This window comes from Hypanus sabinus, chromosome 14, assembly GCF_030144855.1.
Source record: "Hypanus sabinus isolate sHypSab1 chromosome 14, sHypSab1.hap1, whole genome shotgun sequence".
Taxonomy (NCBI): Eukaryota; Metazoa; Chordata; class Chondrichthyes; order Myliobatiformes; family Dasyatidae; genus Hypanus; species Hypanus sabinus.
Window position 1 is genome coordinate 81,553,251 of NC_082719.1, and position 17,674 is coordinate 81,570,924.

Here is a 17,674-nt window from a genome sequence, read left to right on the forward strand (position 1 = left end):
CTCTAGGTCAGGAAGAGGGTCTTTGATGTACCCTTCACATTATCCCTGAGCACTTTTAAACTAACAAGCATTTAAAATGCTGTAATAAGAGCTTTTTTTTCTGCAGCACACAACAGTGGCATGAAAATCTTCTTTCAGTAATGCTGATTGAAAAGGAACTAGTGGGTGGGTAGGGGCTGTGGTTGGAGATATCTTGTTGGTTATTGATTCAGGTATCTTAGAGAAACTATTGGAATTAGCAAACAGTGATTTTAGTCTGAAGTATTAACAAAATATACCAGAAATTCTTCAAAGATCTGGTAGCACTGGAACTGACAAAATCAACCATGTGTTAAAATTCCAAGCTTGTACTTTTCACTAATGTTTCTTGAGCTGCGATATATTTTGATCAATAATTCAGTCCTTTTCCTTGGCGACTGAGAACGTGCAAACACCACAAATTGCGATTAGCTGAGTTTCCTCCAAAAGCTCCAGTTTCCTTCCACGCCTCAAAGGGATGGTAGGTTCACTGGCCACTGAAAATTGCCCATAGTATGTAGGCAGGCGACCCAATTGAGGGGAACGTGGGGAGAATCAATTATGAGGAAAAAAATGTGCAAATGAGATTTCTCTGCATGTCACTATAGACTCAATAAGCCAAATAACCTCCTCCAATATATTAAAGAAATATAGAGGGGGTAGGATTTGATAAACTTTTCTCCTTAAATGAGGTATATAACCAGAAGTTTAAAGGGTAAAAGATTTCGAAACACTTTACCGAGAGAGTAATTAAAATCTGGATTGCTCTTCCTGAGGAGGTGGTGAAGGCATATCTCTCATGGCACTTAAGTATTTAGATGAATACTTAAGATATGGTATAGAAGGTTATAGGAGTAGTTGAAATGTGTACATAATAATCTTTGCAGACAAGGTGGCCTGTTAGTCCTGTTCTGTATAACCCTACCACCCTATAACTTGCAAAAAAAATCAGCTTATTATCCATAATTAAACTAGTGGGATTAGTCAGGTAAGTAGCATTTTTTGATGTTCAAAATATTTCACTGCAAATTAATGATAGTTATAGTATATTAATAATTAAATAAGTATTGTAACAGGCAGTTTTCACAAATGTTCCCACAAGGAGGAGTGAGATAATTATCAATTATTGTTGCAGTAGAACAATAATTCCCCTGCCATTCTTTAAGTAATGGCATTAAAGATTTTTTCTGTTTAGGTTCTTTGGATATATCTTCAATACCTCAGCTGAAAGACAATATTCAGACAAAGCTTTGGCCTTTCAGATGAAACCTCATTGTACTGGGGTTTCACCTTAACTTAAATAGTACAGTACAGCACAGTACTGGATCTTGATTCAGAGGGCATGTGTCAGATGGATGAATATTCGTTCTGTATTAAATATGTGGTTTTAGATCTTAATGGATATTATTAAAAAAAAGCTAAGAACTTGAATCCCACCCTGCCCTCCTTCTAAACAATTGCAATCTCTTTAGCAAACTCACTTCATCAGAACCTGGAAAGCTCAGTGGGACAAGACAAGGAACACAGTCCCTGGAGACATAATTTTAAAAAGGCACCTGGTGCAGATCTACTCTGCATTTACTCTACTCAAGTCTGACTTAAACCAATAAATGCAGCTTAGCTGGATTCCTCCATACACCTACCGTTCATTTAACCCTAATCCCTCTGCCATTCCAATCTTCTGATTTCCTTTTGGTCCTCCTAGACCATCCCACCAATCTGGTATGTGAATTACAGGAAACTTTGTATGCTTTTAAAACTTCCCATATTAAAAGAAAATTGGCTGATCCTTGATTATAATCATGACATACTACTTTCAAAAAACAAAAAGGCTGTAGAGGCTTGGTCTAAAATCTAGACACCAGCCTCAGTTCCTCAGCATAGGTGGTTCACAGCAGCTACTCAAACTTAGAAGCTCAAAAGGAGTTATTAACCAGGAGCAGCACTGCAGACACTGTGATGAAAATCCAAGATAAAAACTTCATGCCCCATAATATCAAATCATGCACAACCTGATTTCATGCCAGACTATGGCCTTACTTGTTCAAGAATCCAGAAGACCTGTCTATCCTAGAGCTAGTAACCTAGGGACTAGTTTCCCATCTTGCAGAAAAGTGCAAAAAACTTGTTTTTTTAAATTGCCGTGAAATGTTGCCATGAGAGCTTTCTTCTAAATGAAAAATACATTTTGAAGACTATCAGCACTTCAGTGCACGTCCAAGCAGCAAGAAGTTTCAATTGGTATATTCTGCATTATATTTTCTTTTTGCCTTTCACATTATGATATGTCATACAATGACAATGCAGAACATTTTGGTCCACTGAACCTGTGCTTCACCCAGGATCTTCTGTACCTCAGTGAAGTTTTGTATAGCCCTTGGTGTGTGGTTCCAGGCCCAAAACCCCAACCCATAATCTCACTATTACTGTTGGAATACTGTACAATTTTAGTTATGACCATTCCACCCGACCGTTGATGTATTCATCCTTCCAATTAGCCCACTATTTCCAGCCTACAATTCTGCTGTACCTCCACACACTCCCCAATCTGCAACCCTATATGATCAGCACCTTTTAATCTAAAATCATCATTTTAATCACTTCTTATTAATTTTATAAAGGCCAGAGAAGATTCTTTCTTGTGGCTTTTTTAAAAGTTAATCAAAATCCTTCCCAGAATTTTGTCTACCATTTAGTTTTGTTTATATATTGATATGAGAGTTATCTTTTTTTGATAATATGAATCTTCTTTTCCCATTTCTTGTATGTTTATGCCAGTGAGGATTCAAAGGAAAGACCTTGTAGCCCTACAAGAGACTTCAATCTGTCTCCAGTATACTGGAGTGCAAGTGGCAGATTTTTAGCAGCTTCACAAGACAAAATCATCAACATCTATCAAGTTGATGGTAAGCAAGTTAATCCCCTACTTTGCAATCTTGTTCTCCTTTTGCAGAATAACTTTCATGTTTTTAATGCAGTGTTTATAGCAAAATGTTAAAAGCCTGAATCAGTTGCAAAATTTAAGTCCATTCAAGCACAGGAATAATCCATTCAGTGTAATAGGTCCGTACCAGTATGTATGCAGCACAGGAATCTCCTCTTATTTTCCCTTTTCTAAGCACATCTGCATATCCTCCTAGTCCATTTCCCCCTTATACTTCACTAGCTTCCACTTAAATTATCAATTCTATTCCTTCAGCCTCTCTTTACAGAAGTGAATTTCATGATTAACCAGATTTTTGATTAATAAAAATTTCCTTAATATCAATGACTCGAGGTTTACTTTCACTCAAGTGAATATCTTCTTCAGAATTTCCTTCTCAACTGCTTCCTTAATTTTTAAAAGTGTGTATCTTCAGTCTTCCTTTATTGTGTTCAGTCTTCTTAACAAATATAACATGGGAAAAAGTATTTTGACCATCTACCCTATTTATTGCTGCTCATGATATTATATATTGTGGCACACAAAAGTCTGGGCACCCCTGGTCAAAATTTCTGTTACTGTGAATAACTAAGAAGTAAAAGATGACCTGATTTCCAAAGAGCATAAAGTTAAAGATGACACATTCCTTTAATATTTTAAGCAAAATTACTTTTTTATTTTCATCTTTTACAGTTTCAAAATAACAAAAAAGGATAAGAGCCTGAAGCAAAAGTTTGGGCACCCTGTATGGTCAGTACTTAGTGACACCCTCTTTGGCAAGTATCACAGCTTGTAAACGCTTCCTGTAGCCAGCTAAGAATCTTTCCATTTTTGTTTGGGGGATTTTCACCCATTCTTCCTTGCAAAGGGCTTCTAGTTCTGTGAGATTCTTGGGCCGTCTTGCATGCACTGCTCTTTTGAGGTCTATCCGCAGATTTTCAATGACGTTTAGGTCAGGGGACTCTGAGGGCCATGGCAAAACCTTCAGCTTGTGCCTCATGAGGTTTTGGATTTTGAGGTGTGTTTAGAATCATTATCCTGTTGTAGAAGCCATCCTCTTTTCATCTTCAGTTTTTTTTTACAGATGGTGTGATGTTTGCTTCCAGAATTTACTGGTATTTAATTGAATTAATTCTTCCCTCTACCGGTGAAATGTTTCCCTTGCCACTGGCTGCAACACAAGCCCAAAGCATGATCGATCCACCCCCATGCTTAACAGTTGGAGAGGTATTCTTTTCATGAAATTCTGCGCCCTTTTTTCTCCAACTATACCTCTGCTCATTGTGGCCAAAAAGTTCTATCTTAACTTCATCAGTCCACAGGACTTGTTTCCAAATTGCATCAGGCTTGTTTTGATGTTCCTTTGCAAATTTCTGATGCTGAATTTTGTGGTGAGGATGCAGAAAAGGTTTTCTTCTAATAATTCTTCCAAGAAGGTTATGTTTGTGTAGGTGTCGCTGCACAGTTGAACAGTGCACCACCATTCCAGAGTCTGCTAAATCTTCCTGAAGGTCTTTTGCAGTCAAACGGGGGTTTTGATTTGCCTTTCTAGCAATCCTATGAGCAGTTCTCTCAGAAAGTTTTCTTGGTCTTTCAGACCTCAACTTGACCTCCATCATTCCTGTTAACTGCCATGTCTTAATTACATTACAAACTGAGGAAGCAGCTACCTGAAAAGGCTTTGCTATTTTCTTATAGCCTTCTCCTGCTTTGTGGGCATCATTTATTTTAATTTTCAGAGTGCTAGGCAGCTGCTTAGAGGAGCCCATGGCTGCTGATTGTTGGGACAAGGTTTGAGGAGTCAGGGTATTTATAAAACTTTGAAATTTGCATCACCTGGCCTTTCCTAACAATGACTGTGAACAAGCCATAGCCCTAACAAGCTAATTAAGGTCAAAGACCTTGGTAGAAGTTATCTGAGAGCTCAAATCTCTTGAGGTGCCTAAACTTTTGCATGGTGCTCCTTTTCTTTTTTTCTACTCTAAATCATACAAAACAAAAATAATACACTAATCTTGCTTAAAATGTTGAAAAGAATGTTTCATCTTTAACTTTATAACTTTTGGAGATCAGTTAATCTTCTACTCACTTAACTATTCACAGTAACAGAAATTTTGACCAGGGGTGCCCAGACTTTTGCATGCCACTGTACCTCTATCAGGTCATCCTTCAACCTTCTTTGAGCAAGGGAAAATGTGCCCAACCTCTCCCAGTAAATAAAATCTCCACACCAGGGAGTTGATCCTGGTGAATTCCTTCTACGTTCCGTCCAGCACAACCACATCCTTCCTACAGTGTGGTGCCCAGATGTGCAGACTAACTAGTGTTTTGTAAAGTTGAAAGATAAAGTCTCAAGTCTTAAATTCTTTGTTATGGCCTTTGACATGTGTCATGTGCCTTCATTATCATTGTATCTTCCTGTGTTGCCACTTTAAGGGAACTATGAATTTGGACTCCCTGGGCCCTCTTTGTGTTCATCAACATTTGTTAGTGTCCCTGTCATTTACTGTGTATGTCCTACTCATGTTTAATTTCACAAAATTTAAGCTTTTTTTTACACTGAGAGTGGTTAAACTCTGGGACTCATTTTCGGAAAAGGCAGTGCAATTAAATAAAATTATTTTTAAAGCCTATTCATGCACAGAGCAAATAGGCAAGGTAAAAATGGATATTGTCATAAGGGCAAATGTCATTAGTTTTGATGGGCAGAAAGGTCCCCATGAACTCCACGTGGAAGGCTGTTGTGTTGTATGTGGAGAAGACTGTAAAATATCAGATTTATAAAAAGCAAACTTTTATTTTCACATTTTAGAAATTAGAGTTGGAATTTAAGACTACTTCCCCAACCATTATTACTTCTCTGTTATTATCTATTTATGAATGAGGATTGTGGCATCAACAAGCTTGCAAGTTGATTTGGATTCAGATTATTTTCTCACATGTGCCGTGAAATCCATTATTTGCATTAACAACCAGCACACCCAAGGATGTGCTGGAGACTGTGTCGCTACACATTCCAGCGCCTACAACACATGCTCACAATATTCAGCAGAACAACACAAGCAACAACAACAATTGAAATAATAATTGCTCCAAGTATAATACTGAATTGGTATTTATAAATAGTTTTATCCTTTGATATGAAGCTTTAATAGTGAGGAGAAAGTAATTTTTTTTTAAATTAAAAACTGCAGGTACTAGAAATCTGAAACAAAAACAGAAAATGCTAGAAGCTCTCAGCAGGCTGGGCAGCAGCCCTAGAAAGAAAAATAGTTAAAAGTTTCAGGTTTGGGACCCTTCCTCAGTAGATAATAGTTATTTTTAGTAAAACTGGCTGGTTATGCCAAAAGATATGTTCCTATATATTTGGAAGCAATGAATGGGTATTGCTTTAAAGAAACTTAGAGGATATTATTTCCTACTGCCTCTGCCTTTAAATAATACTTCATTACTTAGCAAATTCAAGATCAAGTTTTTTTATCACCTGACTGTACGTATATACAACCAAATGAAGCAATGTTCCCACGACCCATCGTGCACCCACACATAATATATCACACACTGCACATAAACCAAAATATTATATTTTAAGTTAATAAAATATAATATAAAATGAATGTAGTAAAGTAGGGCACAGTTAAATTGTACGGTAAACAGCTCCCCGTCCCTAGTGACAAGACCTCGCTGATTGCAAGGTGTTCATTGGTCACACAGCCTGAGAGAAGAAGCTGTTCCCCAGTCTGGCAGTCCTAGTCCTGATGCTTCTGTACCTCTTTCTTGATGGTAGTGCATCATAGAGATTGTGGGATGGGTGGTAGGGATCCTCAACAATGCTCTTGTTAAATTAACTTTTCTTACATGCCTGTCTGCATCAGTTTGTTCATTCTCTGGAATTTTCAATCTGATTATGTCATTATCTATGTCATCTTTTTCTCTTTATTTCTTCATAGAACATAGAACAATACAGCACAGTACAGGCCCTTCAGCCCACAATGTTGTGCCGACCCTTAAACCCTGCCTCCCATATAACCCCCCACCTTAAATTCCTCCATATACCTGTCTAGTAGTCTCTTAAATTTCACTAGTGTATCTGCCTCTGCCACTGGCTCAGGCAGTGCATTCCACGCACCAACCACTCTCTGAGTAAAAAGCCTTCATCTAATATCCCCCTTGAACTTTTCACCCCTTACCTTAAAGCCATGTCCTCTCGTATTCCCTGGGGAAGAGGCGCTGGCTGTCCACTCTATCTATTCCTCTTAATATCTTGTATACCTCTATCATGTCTCCTCTCATCCTCCTTCTCTCCTGAGAGTAAAACCCTAGGTCCCTTAATCTCTGATCATAATCCATACTCTCTAAACCAGGCAGCATCCTGGTAAATCTCCTCTGTCCAGTGCTTCCACATCCTTCCTATAGTGAGGTGACCAGAACTGGACACAGTACTCCAAGTGTGGCCTAACCAGAGTTTTATAGAGCTGCATCATTACCCCGCGACTCTTAAACTCTATCCCTCAACTTATGAAAGCTAACACTCCATAAGCTTTCTACCTGTGAGGCAACTTTCAGGGATCTGTGGACATGTACCCCCAGATCCCTCTGCTCCTCCATACTTCCAAGTATTCATGTATTTATACATTCTGTATCTGCCTTTTTTTTCACTTTCTTCCTATATACCTCTGTCACTTCATTCCAGAAATTGACTTTTTTTGTATATCTTTCAAAGGGAATGACATCCATATGAAAGTTCAACCTTCCTGGGTAACTGCTTTGACATGGGCAGATGTCCAAACACCATTCTTGAATGAAGACATTAACAAACAAGCTGAAGTGTTATTGGTAGGACGACTGGATGGATCAATTGGCTGCATCGAAGCTGCAGAGAATACCGTTTCTGACACGATTAACCTAGTACATTGTCAGAGAAAAGATGGTATGTTTTAAATGACAGCAATGTAATTCAATTGATAAAACGATGTGGCACTGTAGCATGTGCGATAAATCTGTTTACAATTATAATCAAATAGTTTGTGGTATAATTTTGGGGTGCATTAATTTTGGATCTTCATAATATAGAGTTTTTAAAGATGTTGGTAGTTCTCAGTAAGACAGAAGCTTCTTCCCATCTAAAATGGATGCATCCCAGATTACTGAGAATGGACATTGCAGTGGATTTGGTCCCATGTTGGTATTTGTCCATAGAGATCAGGATGATATCAAAAGTCTAGATGTTGCAGATGTGTGATTCTTATTTTAGAACGTTCTATCAGCATGGTAATTGGAAGAGTCATCCTAACATCTTTGAGACTATAATCAAACTTATGACAATATTAAAACTAATCAGAATTTGGAAAATTATAAGGTAATAAAGGAAAGTTGGCTTTGGTTTGTCAAAAGGAAATTGTGCTTGATCAACTTGGTGGATTTCAGTTGATGACGGTACTATGTTTGATGCATGTAGGGTCTTTTAGAAGGAATTTTAATAAGTCACAGATTGTAAGATTGTTAATGTTAGTGTCTTTGATTAAAAGCCTGCAGTTGAGGGAATAGGTAGCTAACTAAGGACAGAAAGCAAATTGGACATTTGCTGGTGTGACTGAAAGGAACCAAGCAGCAGTGATCACCAGAGAGAAGTGTTGGAATCTTTTTCTTTGCCTTGGATTTAGAGAGGTATTTTTTCAAAATTCCCAGATGACAAATCTCTTATAATAGTAGCCAGTGAAGGCAATAGTGACAGACCCAAATAAGACATAAACAGGAAAATAACCAGAAATGTGGTCCATAGTGTTAAATTCAGACAAATCTGAAATTATACAGTTGCTGGGAAGATATGAAATGGACTATGAATGTGGGTTTCCCTTCCTCCACCATTGCTGCTGCCCTCACCCGCATCTCCTCTATTTCCTGAACATCCTCACTCGCCCCATCTTCCTGCTGCCTTAACAGTGATTGAGTTCCTCTTGTCCTTAACTTCTGCCCCATGAGCCTCCACATCCAACAAATCATCATCCGCAACCTCAACCAGCTCCAAAGGGATCCTACAATCAAACGCATCTTTACCTGCCTCCCTCCTCCCCATCACTATCCACAGGGTTTGCTCCCTCTGTGATTCCCTTGTTCATTCGTCATTCCCCACTAACCTCCCTCATGGCATTTATCCCTACAAGTAGCTAAAGTGCTATACCTGTCTGTTCACGGCCTCCCTCCCCTCCATTCAGGGCCCTAAACAGTTAATCCTGGTGAGGCTACACTTCAACTGCGAATCTGTTTGGGTCACCTGTTGTGCCACTGGTCCCAATGTGGCCTCCTCTACATTAGTGAGACCTACCATAAATTGGGGGAACGCTTTGTTGAACACCTCCACTCCATCTGCCAAAAGCAAAACTTCCCAGTGGCTAAACATTTTAATTCAAATTCCCATTCTGACATGTCAATTCATGGCCTCCTCTTGTGCCACAATGAGGCCACCCTCAGGATGTTGGAGCAACACCATATATTCCATCTGAGTAGCCTTCGACCTGATGGCATGAATATCAATTTCGACTAGTTTTTAAAATAAAATTCCCTCCACCCCACTCCCTTCTTCTGTTCTCCACTCTGGCCTCTTACCAGACGAAAGCAGCTGAAACAATGTATGGCTGAGGTGACCGGTGTCCCTGATGATCTTCTAGGCTTTGTTTCTGCACCTGCTGCTATAAATGTCCTCAATAGAGGGTTCACATCCACAGATGCACTGGGATGTCCACACCACTCTCTGCAATGCCCAGCAGTCAAGGTTGGTGCAGTTCCCATACCAGCGGTGTTACAACCAGTCAGTATGCTCTCAATGGTGCCTCTGTAGAAGGTCTTGAGGATTTGAGGGCCCATATGATACTTCTTTAGTCACCTGACATGGAAGAGTCACTGTTGTACTCCTTTTTTTTTTGCCACAAAGGCAGTGTGTACAGTCCAGGTGAGATCAGTGATGTGTATACCAAGGAACTTGAAACTACTCACATTCTCAACTGTCTCTGTTCTTCCTGGAATGCACAATCAACTCTTTTGTCTTTTTGGACATTGAGGGAGAAGTTGTAATCCTGGCACCACTGTGTCAGGGGGTCAGCCTCTCATCTGCAGGCTGTCTCATTATCACCAGAAATAAGGCCGATCACAGTCATGCCATCTGTCAATTTGATCAGCAGATTGGAGCTATGTGTGACAGTACAGTCTTGGGTGTAAAGGGAGTAGAGAAGGGGACACAGCACACACCCTGGGAGGCACCTGTGTTGAGAGTCAGAGGGGCGAAGGTGAGGGAGCCCATCCTTGTCACCTGTCGGCGATCCAATAGGAAGTCTAGGATCTCACTGCTCAAGGTGGGGTGCAGGCCAAGGTCTCTGAGCCTCCTGTCAAATTTGCTGGGAATTATGGTGTTGAATGCTGATCTATAGTCCAGGAATAGAATTCTAACGTATGCATTCCTGTTCTCCAGGTGAGTGAGGACGGTGTGTAGTGCTGTGGTTATGGCATCATCAGTAGACCAGTTCCATTAGTAGGCAAATTGTTAGGGGGGTGGTAGCATGCTGCATATGTAGTCTTAAAACAACCTCTCAAAACATTTGCTTATAAATGAGGTAAGTGCTTTGGGGGCAGCAATCGTTCAGATATGCTGCCTTGGTTTTCTTAAGTACAGGCACAATGATATACAGTTTGAAACAAGAGGGCACTGCACACTAGGAGAGGGAGAGATTAAAAGCGTCCATAAACGCACCAGCCAGCTGTTCAGCACACACTTTAAGGAAGCACGCTGGGATGCCATCTGGCCCCACTGCCTTGCGGCTGTTGACAAATTGGTACGTTCTATATACCTCAGTCTTGGATATTACCAAGGCGCAGGTCTCATCGGTGATGCTCCTCATATGTTCATTCCTATCAACCTTGAATCGAGCTAAACAAAAATGTATAGCTCGTCTGGGAGCGATGTGGTAATGTTGGCTGCGCTGCCTCATTTCCTCTAGAAGTCCACAGTAGTGTACAGTCTTTGCCATATCCAGTTGTGTCACCATTTTATCACATTGATGGCTCTACATAAATCATAGTGGCATCTCTTGAGCTTATGTTGGTCTCCGGAGACGAAGGCTTTATCCCTTGTGCTGAGAACAGCACCCACTTAACTATTTATCCAAGGTCTTCTGGGTTGGGTAGACCCGGACTGATTTTTGGGGACCATTGTCTTCACTGCACTTCCAAATGAAGCTTGTGACCACCTCCATGTATTCGGAGATGTTCTCAGCTCCAAATACCTCCCAGGTGATGCTACCAAAGCCGACTTGTAACATTGAGTCTGATCGGTTGGACCAGCAGTAGTTTCTGCCTGTAGTCGGGCAGGAGCGAGATGGAGGAATAGTCAGTCTTCCCAAATAGGGAGCAGAGAAGTGCTTTGTAGGCATTGTGGATAAATTTTGTGTGTGTTGCTATGAATGGAATCGTGTGATTGTAAACGTGGTGAAGGGCTCAGAGATTAAGTTGATGTAAGTGCACGTGTGTGACCCAAGATATTTTGTGACAGGGCATGAATTGGAACAAATTTCTGCTAATCGTAAGTACCAATACAAGAAAGGTGTACTAAAACATCATACTCAATAGTTCGGGTCTGAACTGAAGTACTATTTATTTCAGGCCACTACACTTTATGAAAGATGATGAAGAGATTTTGAGCAATGATACCAGGACTGAAATACTTCTGTTTAGTGGAGAAATAAATGATGTTCTCGTTAAAGCATTGGAGATTTGATAGTTGTGTTGAAACTTATGAAAGACTGTTGTAGAGCAAGTGAAAGGAACTGTTTCTAACAGAAGGACTGTCAATTGCCAATAGGCATAGATTTGTGGAGTCCCACAGCCAGGGCCAACCTTTCAGCTATGCATTGATTGGCATTCCAAAATAGGGTGAAGAGACTAGTATATTAAGACATTCTGGGCTTGAGGATCTGAGTTATAGGGAAAGGTTGAAGAGGTTATTCTCTGGAGCATAGGCGAATGAAGGTAGATTTGATTTGATAGAGATATACAAAATTATGAAGGGTATAGATAGGGTGGAGTGAAACTAGAACTAGAAGTCATAGGTTAAGGGTGAAAGGTGAAATACTTAAGTGGAACCTGAGGGGGATCTTCCTCATGCAGAGGCTGGTGTCAGTGTGGAATGAGTTGCCAGAGGAATTTGCAGGAATGGGTTTAAAATCAAAATTAAGACATTTTTGGGTAAGTACATGGATGGGAGGGATATGGAGGACTTTGGTCGGGGTGTGGGTTGACAGAATCAGGTGGAATAATGGTTTGACCTGCACTAGATGGGTCAAATGGCCTGTTTCTGTACTGTATTGCTCTTTGCCTATGACTCTATAATTCTAATGCCCTGGGTTTACATTTTAATGGCCTGGCACCACATGACAGTGTTTGACAATGGCCTTAAGGAAATTCTTTCCAATAAATTTTGGTGATCACTGACGTGACATTTCAGCTCTTCCAATGCTGGCTACCTCTCAGCTTTAGTAGCTTTATGGCATTCATCAATAGTGATGTCATCAAACAATCTGATCTGCAAACTGCTTTGAAAAATTCACAAATAAAATGTACTTTTATGTAGAGACATTTTAGCAAGCATGAAATAGCAATTAGCAGTATATGTAAAATAGAGTGTAAAATATCATAAACCTTTAACAAACTACTGTATATTGTTTAGCAAGGGAGAATGCCCAAGGCAGTGTTAAATTTCCTGTTGAGAACTAGTGGTGATGAAGTGTTTTGAGAGGCAGATATTGAAACTTACCAGCTCCTGTCTGAGATCTGCTGAAATTTGCCCTCCAAAGCAATAGGTCTCAGCAGATGCCAACTCATTGGCTCTTCACACAACCCTGGAGCATCTGGACAGCAAAGATGCATTCATCAGGATGCTGTTTATCAATTACAGCTCAGTATTTAATACCATCATCCCCTCAAAACTAATCAGTAAATTCCAAGACCTGGGCTTCACTACCCCTTTGTACGATTGGTTCCTGAATTTCCTTACTTGCAGACCCCAGTCAATTCAGAATGGCAAAAACATTTCCTCCACAATTTGTATCAGCACAGGAGCATGACAGGGTTGTATGCTTAGCTTGCTGCACTACTCACTTTACACCTTTGACCGTGTGGCTAAGTAGAGCTCCATCACCATATACAAGTTCGCTGATGACACATCAAAGGTGGTGATGAGTCAGCATACAGGAGGGAGATTGAAAACTGATTGGTGTCACAGCAAGAACTTCTCACTCAATGTCACAAGACCAAGGAACTGAATGTAGACCTCAGGAGAGGAAAACCAGAGGTCCAAAGCCGGTACTCATCGGACGAACAGAGGTGGAGAGGGTCAGTAACTTTAAATTCCTGGGTGTCACTATCTCAGAGGACCTGTCTTGGACCTATCCCGTAAATGTAATTGCAAAGAAAGCACAACAACGTCTCGACTTCCTCAGGAGTCTGCGGAGATTCAGCATGTCATCAAAATCCATGACAAACTTCAATAGATGTGTGGTGGAATATGTATTGACTAGCTGCGTTATGGTCTAGTCTGAGAACAACAATGCTTTGAGTGGAAAATCTTACAAGTGGCAGTGGATTCAGCCCAGTACATCATAGACAAAGCCCTCCCAACCATTGAGCACATCTACGTGACACATTGCTGTAGAGAAGCAGAATCCAGCATCAAAGATCCTCACCACCCAGATATCTCACTACTACCATCAGGTAGAAGGTACAAGTGCTTCAGGACTCAAGCTACCAGGTTCAAGAACAGTTGCTATCCCTCAACCATCAGGCTTTTAAACAAAAGAGGATAACTAAACTCATTCTATTTCTGGTGTTCCCACAGCCTATGTTCTGACTTTAAGGACTCTTTATCTTGTTAATTAATTGCTATTTATTTATATTTGCATTTGCACAGTTTATTATTCATTGATCCTCTTTACAGTTCTTTCCTATAGATTTGTTATGTATGCCCGCAGGAAAAATAACCTCAGGGTTGTATGTGGTGACATGTATGTACTCTGATAATAAATTTTACTTTGACTTTGGCTATTTTCTAATCAGGCCACTAAAGCCTCATAATTTCTACTATTAAGTCAAATGTTTTTCGTTACTTTAAATTCTCAACAGAGCACTGATATTTAATGATTACTGCGAAAGGTTACAACACAGCACACCCTGAATCACAATAATCTATTTGAAAATTCTGGCTTTCCACATTTAGCCACATATTTAGACTCCAAGAGATGTTTTCAGTGTCACAAATCAAACCAGTATTTTGGTATAATGTATTACATGGCCTGTTGCTTATCAGTTTATTATGATGTGCAACATGTATGACATACTGTAATTCCAAATATTTGCATTCCCCACCCAAACCAATTGATGATGCATAAGTGCATTGTACTTTTAGTGTCATAACCCAGAATCAATATTTTTTTTGTTGTTCAGTTGCTGTTCAGTGCATTGCCTGGTACAGTGAAGGTAAACCAATTGCAGTCGGGTACTCTGATGGGAAAATTTTACTTGGAACAAGAGAGTTCGAAAATGTGGAAGAATCAGTGATATTAGATTCATTTCAGGTAAATCATAGTTTCCTCTACCTATTTCAATTCTAGAATTGTTTTTTTCCGAAACAGCAACAGACCAAAATTAATAACAAAACATGTTGGAAGAATCAGCATGTCAGGCACCGCATAGAGATTTTGAAGCCAAAATAACAGTTAAGATCAATGATCTAGTTTGCTGTATAATGCTAAATTTGTGTTATGCAACTTATTTTATCTTGCCTTTTTCTTATTTCTGATGAAGGAGAGTGTAACAAGCTTGAAATGGGATCCAACTGGTCATCTACTGCTTGCAGTTTCCAGGGAAGAGATGGTGAAAGTATGGGGAAGAATAGGAAATTCCTGGGTAGCAGTTCAAACTCTTTTTCACTCAGCGTTGGTCAATACTTCAGCATGGTGTCCACTTCCAGGGAAAGGAGTGGATCCAAGACTAATGCTTGCAGTGTATGTATCAAAGGAAACTAAAATGCGTTTAATGTACCGTTCCTGTATTTCAAAAAACATAATTTCACAAGAACTATAATGGGGAATTCAAAGAAAACTCTTTTCCCCAAAAATGATGAATCTTTGGAATTTGCTACCATAACTGAAATGATTACACCTATAGGTGGCTCAGCAGACACTAGGCAGAAGTGTTCATTTCTATGCCATATGTCTGATATTGTCCTAATGGAAAGAAAACCGTACCTTAAAACTGAAACGTGTTGTTCTTTTAAACAATAAACTCCAGGGCAGCCAAATCTATCATGTACTCTCAATTTTGGAATAAGTACATTGGTATTTGTTGTTTTCGGGGATCAAAACTTAATTAAATATATTTCAGTCGTAAGTTACAAGATCTAGACATATATCTGAGTTTACAAATAACAGCAAGGTTAAATAAGTTGTGTAAATGTGAACGGGAAGATGATAAGTAATAGAAGCTTACCAAGTGGATGAAACTACAGAATACAGACTTTCAACACTGGTTCAGTACAAGATAGAAACATTAAAAAAACATACAGCACAATGCAGGCTCTTTGGCCCACAAAGCTGTGCGGAACATGTCCCTACCTTAAAACTATCTAGGCTTTACCCATAGCCCTCTATTTTTCTAAGCTCCATGCAGCCATCCAGGAGTCTCTTAAAAGACCCTATCATTTCCGCCTCCACCACTATCGCTGGATGATCAAAAGATCTTCCACTTTTGATCAAATTCAGCGTAACTTCCTTAATAGAGAGTAGAGAGGTGTTATTGGATAACAAAAGGAGTTATTTAGTATATTAATCATTAAATGCCAGTACATGTTTAAAGAAAGCAAGGCTTATACGGTTGGAATAGAGTATTGGTGTTGACAACAGCGGTACTAAATAGGCAGTTACTACACTAGCATTCTGTACCATTCATCTGTGACATAAATTTAAATCCTACCAAAGGCAGTTGGAGACTTTAAATTAAAGTAACTGAATAAATCTAGAACTTAAATTGTTGGTGACAGCAAATATAACAAAGAAACTGCTGTTGATAAAACCCATCTGATCCACTAATATCCTTCAGGGAAGGAAAATACCATCCATGTTCATTTGGCCTACAGTATATATATAAACGCAAAGTACACTGCAGATGCTGTGGTCAAATCAACATGTACAAACAAGCTGGATGAACTCAGCAGGTCGGGCAGCATCCATTGAAAGGAGCAGTCAACGTCAGTCCTGACGAAGGGTCTGGGCCTGAAAATGAGTTCATCCAGCTTGTTCGTAAGTGTATATATATATAAAACTGCAAATGTATTAATATGATTGACATCAGTCTGCACTTCATGAATGGAGCTGAGGTTAGTTTCTACGATGGACTGCTTTCAAATCTCTGCAGTTTTATGGTCTTGGACAGAGCAGTTGCCCTATCAAGCTGTGATGCATTTGGATAAGATGTTGCTAAGCTACATCAAAAGACCCCTTCATCTCCAATCATTCTTTCTTCTCCCTTCTCCCATCAAACAGAATATACAAAAGGTGGAGAGAACAAACCATCTGACTCAAGGACAGCTTCCATCCCACTGATATGTTACCAGCCTCACGACTGGACCTCTCGTAGATGAAAAATGAATTCTCGATCTTCCAATCTGTCTGCTTGTGACCCTTGTACTTTATTTGTCTACCTGCACTCTACTTTCTCTGTAATTGTACATAATATTCTGCATTCTTTTTTGTGTATTGCCTCAATGTACTTAAGTAAGAAATTATCTCCCTGGATGAATTGCAAACCAAAGCTGTTCACTGTATCTTGATACATGTGACAATAATGAACAATTTCCAATCATAGTTCCACCTTTTAACTATAAAAAAGAGACTGACTGATCAGTGCTCAACCAAGTATTTTGGACCTAGCAGGCACACATATTGATTTATCACATTCCACAAAGCATTTCTTAAACATGCCATCTTTAGAGCTAGCCTAAGTCAAATTGGATCTCTGAAAATTAAAAAAAAACTTCAGCCGCTGGAAACTTGAAATGAAAACAAAAAATGCTAAACGCTCAGCAAGTCAGGTGGTATCTGTAGAAAGAGAAAAACACTTAAGGTTCATTTTTAAAAGTTTCTTTGACAGAGTTAGGGCATCCTGAATGACCTCTCTCCATTTATAGAAACATAGAAAACCTACAGCACAATACAGGCCCTTGGGCCCACAAAGTTGTGCCGAACATGTCCCTACCTCAGAAATGACTAGGCTTACCTATAGCCCTCTATATTTCTAAGCTCCAGGTACCTATCCAAAAGTCTCTTTAAAAAAAACACTATCGTATCCGCCTCCACCACCTTTGCCAGCAGCCCATTCCACACACTCAGCACTCTCTGAGTAAAAAACTTACCCCTGACATCTCCTCTGTACCCACTCCCCAGCACCTTAAACCTGTGTCCTCTTGTGGCAACTATTTCAGCCCTGGGAAAAAGCCTCTGACTATCCACGTGATCAATGCCTCTCATCATCTTATACACCTCTATCAGCTCACCCCTCATCCTCCATCGCTCCAAGGAGAAAAGGCCGAGTTCATTCAACCTATTCTCATAAGGTATGCTCCCCAATCCAGGCAACATCCTTGTAAATCTCCTCTGCACCCTTTCTATGGTTTCCACATCCTTCCTGTAGTAG

The 17,674-nt window shown here is 39.7% G+C and overlaps 1 protein-coding gene across 1 annotated transcript in view; it reads left to right on the plus strand.

Moving 5' to 3' along the window:
- LOC132404918 (probable E3 ubiquitin-protein ligase HERC1) overlaps positions 1-17,674 on the plus strand; it is a 279,423-nt gene that overhangs the window by 192,189 nt on the left and 69,560 nt on the right. Inside the window, exons 53-56 of the mRNA XM_059989522.1 lie at positions 2,797-2,924; positions 7,665-7,871; positions 14,429-14,559; positions 14,789-14,988. Coding sequence (XP_059845505.1) covers positions 2,797-2,924; positions 7,665-7,871; positions 14,429-14,559; positions 14,789-14,988 — 666 coding nt within the window. The remainder of the gene's footprint in view (positions 1-2,796; positions 2,925-7,664; positions 7,872-14,428; positions 14,560-14,788; positions 14,989-17,674) is intronic.